The 5,108-nt window shown below is 44.7% G+C and overlaps 1 protein-coding gene across 2 annotated transcripts in view; it reads left to right on the top strand.

Moving 5' to 3' along the window:
* The window catches only part of LOC131431253 (lysosomal alpha-mannosidase-like), a 13,144-nt gene extending 8,364 nt beyond the window's left edge, over positions 1–4,780 (top strand). Inside the window, exons 2-6 of one of the 2 annotated variants that reach the window (XM_058596857.1) lie at positions 1,113–1,215; positions 1,279–1,886; positions 2,285–2,418; positions 2,472–4,245; positions 4,309–4,780. In XM_058596857.1, coding sequence (XP_058452840.1) covers positions 1,113–1,215; positions 1,279–1,886; positions 2,285–2,418; positions 2,472–4,245; positions 4,309–4,740 — 3,051 coding nt within the window. In that variant the 3' untranslated portion in view covers positions 4,741–4,780. Of the gene's footprint in view, positions 1–1,112; positions 1,216–1,278; positions 1,887–1,954; positions 2,089–2,284; positions 2,419–2,471; positions 4,246–4,308 lie in introns of both variants that reach the window. The other variant, XM_058596856.1, reaches the window with a different exon arrangement.
* Positions 4,781–5,108: the final 328 nt, after the last annotated feature.

Genomic DNA, 5,108 nt, shown 5'->3' with positions numbered 1-5,108 from the left:
TAGAGAGAGAGAGAGAGAGAGAGAGAGAGAGAGAGAGAGAGAGAGAGAGAGAGAGAGAGAGAGAGAGAGAGAGAGAGAGAGAGAGAGAGAGAGAGAGAGAGAGAGAGAGAGAGAGAGAGATATTTTGCACTCGACGACTCGGTTCAAAAGTCGGTTTTCACAGTAATTGCAAAATATGAGAAAGGCAAAACTCTTTACCTCTCAAACTTACCACAAAAAGAATTATGTTCTTGCATTTAGTGCACCAAGAGATATTCACGATTAAGTTTTACCCATTTTTCCACAGGGCGAATTTTGAAAAGACGCTCCATACCAAAGTAAGACGTATTCACGTCAAACACTCAAAACTTCCATAACTTCGACTGGAGCCAACAGCAACTAAATGCTGATGAAACAATCCATGTGTGCTGATGTGCCAATTAGGAAAATGGGAGAGGGCTTACTATCAAAGTCCATGAAGTGGTATTTGATTAAAAAAAATTAATTTTGAATTATTTTAAAAAATAGGAAAAGTCTCTGTGCAAAATTACTATAATTTGCTACAAGTAGCTGAAATAACGTTTACAAAGAATTGTAAAGACATATGTGTCAAATGGATAGTGAACATACTCCAGTTTCTAACTTCTATAAGTCTGGTACACGTTTTCCAAGTTTTAGAAAAACCGTAATCGCTCCATCAGCTGTTCTGCATCAAATTCAAAACAGACTAATCGCACCAGCTGGATTGAACCCAATATCACTGGCTCGTGTAAAAATAGATTCGTTGAATTCCTCCCAGCTACAAGATCAACAAAGTACTGAACACAAAACGTTGATTGATTATCAACTGATCTGATAATAAACTGCCTTCATGGCAAAACGTTATGTTTCCAGCATCAGAGCAAAGCATTGGATTCATTCCGATCGATGTCTTATAAACACAATCTGGCAATGAGGGCAAACAGCTATTCCTTGCAGTTGGAATATTTTCAATGGAAAGATTTGGAACAAGCCAAACAATGTAATCGCAATTTTTGCATCATTAACATATTTTGCCCAGATGGCACACGATCACGGTATCGATTTACAGCAGTATGCAGCTTAATCTCTATTTTCCCTCTTTCTACTTCCAGTCCTGTCCCGAGATCAAGAAGAACATGCTGAATATCCACTTGGTCCCGCACACCCACGATGATGTCGGTTGGCTCAAAACGGTCGATCAGTACTATTACGGGAGTAAGAGGATCCATTCGAAGCCCTCCGGAATTGCCCAGTTAAATGTTTCATGTTTTTTTACAGGTAGAACACTTATCCAGAAGGCAGGTGTTCAGTACATACTTGATTCGGTGATCGATTCACTGCTCAAGGACCCTTCGCGAAGATTCGTCTACGTCGAGTCGGCTTTCTTTTTCAAATGGTGGAAAGAACAAACAGCCGAATTGCAGGAACAGGTACGAGATTTGGTTAATCAAGGCCGGTTGGAATTCATCGGCGGTGCGTGGAGTATGAATGATGAAGCAGCAACGCACTATCAAAGCATCATCGATCAATTTACCTGGGGACTGCGACTACTGAATGATACCTTTGGAGAGTGTGGCCGACCAAGGATCGGTTGGCAAATCGATCCGTTCGGACACTCACGGGAACAGGCGTCCATTTTCGCTCAGATGGGATTCGATGGACTGTTCTTTGGACGATTGGATTACGAGGATAAAAGAGAACGGCTGACGAAAAAGAATGCTGAAATGATTTGGAAAGCCAGTGCAAATATGGCGGACAGTGATCTGTTTACGGGAGTTTTGTACAATACGTATCAACCACCGCCAGGGTTCTGTTTTGACATCCTGTGTTCGGACGAACCGATCATGGATGGGCCGTACAGTGCGGAAAACAATGTAAACTCGAAGGTAGGATCGCTGCCAGTTGGTGTCCATTTGTTACTCACACTAATCGACGGTCAATTTCTGGGGAACAGGTCGAGAAATTTTTGTATTATGTAGAATTGCAGGCGAAACACTACCGAACGAATAACATTGTACTGACCATGGGCGGGGACTTTACCTACATGGACGCCAATGTGTACTTCAAGAACATGGATAAACTGATCAGGTAATCCGGGGGGTTAGGTTTGGGATTCGGGAAATGACGTTGGTTTGAAAAGTAGTCGCACTGCACCCTCACATTTCTGATAGATTGAATTGCCCAACAAACGAACCGTAGATTAGTTAGTTCCCAGAAATTGGTCGCCCAAACGAAGGCCTAATTTTGATTTGATTGCCCATTCATTGTAAATGTATTACTCTAGGTTGATCAATTCATTGCCATTGTACAGAACATGAGTTTGGCTTACCGCACAAATAACATAGTTTTAACCATGGGTGAGGACTTTCACTATCAGTACGCTGAAATGTGGTTCAAAAATCAAGATAAGCTTATTAAGTAATATTTCCAAATTTAAAAAAAAATCTTTCTACTAACGCATCCCATTTCAGACACACCAACGCACGTCAAGCCAATGGATCCAACGTCAACGTTTTCTACTCAACTCCATCCTGTTATCTGAAAGCCCTGCACGATGCGGACATTACGTGGCCTACGAAGAGCGATGATTTCTTTCCGTACGCTTCGGATCCGCACGCCTTCTGGACCGGTTATTTTACGTCCCGGCCAACGATCAAACGTTTCGAACGTGTCGGAAATCATTTCCTGCAGGTTTGCAAACAACTGACGGCTCTGGCACCGAAAAAGGAAAGTCATTTCACGGTCCATCTGAACGTCCTGCGGGAAACCATGGGTGTGATGCAGCACCATGATGCCGTGACCGGAACCGAGAAGCAACACGTGGCCGACGATTATTCCCGGATGTTGCACCGGGCAATCGAAGCCTGCGGAGCAAATACGAAAGTCGCTCTGAATCAAATGGTCGACCCGGTGCAGAAGAAAAGCCTATCCAAATATAGCGGTCATGATTTTCAGCGAAACTTCACCTTCGAATTCGACACCTGCCATTGGTTGAACATCAGCAAATGTGAAATCACTGAATCTAGCGATAGCTTTATGGTCACCCTGTACAATCCGCTGGCCCACTCCGGCTATCAGTATGTTCGTTTGCCGGTTTCCGGCAACAAGTACATCGTCAAAGACTACCGTGGTGTTGAAACACCTTCCCAAATGGTTCCCATTCCGGCCACGGTTCAAAATCTGAACTACCGCTTCAGCAACGCAACCAGCGAAGTGGTGTTCCTGGCGAACGAACTTCCTCCACTCGGTTACAAATCTTACTTCGTGTCACGGGTGATCGAATCCGTGGACGATTTCACCAACGATCACCATTCAGCATCAGCACCGGCCGTAAAGCTACAAGCTGACGAAGCTGCCAAACAGTGGCACTCGCAGGAAGTGGTCATCGGAAACAAGTACCTAAATGTTAGCTTCGACAGCAACGGTTTCCTGAGCACAATCAGTGTCAACGGAATCAGTAGTCGGTTACGTCAAACATTCGTTTACTACGAAGCGGCAATCGGAAACAATATCGAATGGCGAAATCGCTCGTCTGGTGCCTACATCTTCCGTCCCAACGGGACCGAGCGGCACGTCAGTGATTCCGTTCTGTTGCAAGTGTTCAAGGGGAACGTGGTTCAGGAAGTTCATCAGGTGTTCAACGAATGGATCAGTCAGGTGGTTCGTATCTACTCCGACGAGAACCACGTTGAGTTCGAGTGGTTGGTCGGCCCCGTTCCGATTGATGATAATGTTGGCAAGGAAGTGGTTTCACGATTTTACACAGCCGCCCAATCGAACGGTGTGTTCTGGACGGATTCGAACGGCCGGGAGATGATTCGGCGAGTGCGAAATCATCGCGACACCTGGAATTTACAGCTGGATGAACCGATTTCTGGAAACTACTATCCCGTAACAACGAAAATCGCCCTGGAAGATGATAACATTCGGTTGGCTGTTTTGAACGATCGTGCCCAGGGTGGTAGCAGCTTGGAAGATGGATCACTCGAGTTGATGGTTCATCGAAGGCTTCTTCACGATGATGCTTTCGGTGTGGACGAAGCACTCGATGAGCAGGCCTACGGAAAGGGACTGGTGGCTCGTGGCAAACACTATGTTATGTTTGGATCGAAAAAGACTTCCAGTCCGACCCTGCCGGCCAGGGAACGGTTCCTGCAGAATCAAATTTTGCTACCGAACTGGGTGTTCCTCAGTGATGTCACCAACTACTCGTACGAAGAATGGCAGAAACGATTCAACAACATTGTAAGTAATCTTTCAACCAATCAAATTAACGCGAAATTACAAACATTTTTTTTTTGTCTACAGTACTCAGCACTTTCGCTGTCCCTCCCGTTGAACGTCAACCTGATGACGTTCGAGCCGTGGAAGGAAAACAGTCTGCTGGTACGATTCGAGCATCTGCTCGAGAAGGACGAAGATCCCATGTACTCCAAACCGGTCCGGTTCAATCTACAGGATATCTTCCGTTCGTTCAGTATCGAAACCATTCGTGAAACCACACTGGCTGGAAATCAATGGAAGGAAGACAACAAGCGGTTCCAGTTCAAGCCGGATCCGTCCTACCTGCAGCAGGTTAACCCGTTCCAGAACGATTTGGCGTCGCAGGCGAACGTAGAGTCACAACAGGGATCGGAATCGGAGGAAAGTTTACGTAATGTCAGCAACGAGGGATACGAAATCCAACTGGGTCCTATGCAGATTCGAACTTTCATCTTGGAGCTAGAATTTAGGCCATAGTGCGGCGGGATCGAATAAATGATTTGAGAGGTATAAATTATCTGGTTCATTGTCCAAGTTACTTGATGACGACTCCGAATTTAGCAGTAGCCCATACATGTTCAGTCTAGAGACCAAAAACTACGTGCTTGCTTTCGTCATGATTACCATCGGATCGAAGTATGTTTGCTTATGTAGTTTTGATTTCCAATTCAAGCCAACAATATAAACTGTATCTACTAATACTCTATTGGTTCTAATCGCATCTAAATTGCATATGCTAATTCAGACATTTTTCATTGAGAATAATTTTTGAACCGAAGTGATAATGTAACACCGTTTGAAAACTGCACTTCTGTACACAAGTAATTGGGTAAAAACCGGCTTCA

The sequence above is a fragment of the Malaya genurostris genome, chromosome 2, assembly GCF_030247185.1.
Source record: "Malaya genurostris strain Urasoe2022 chromosome 2, Malgen_1.1, whole genome shotgun sequence".
In the NCBI taxonomy this organism is placed as follows: Eukaryota; Metazoa; Arthropoda; class Insecta; order Diptera; family Culicidae; genus Malaya; species Malaya genurostris.
Note: the sequence above shows the minus strand (reverse complement) of the source record. Positions and strands in the feature narration are given on the sequence as shown.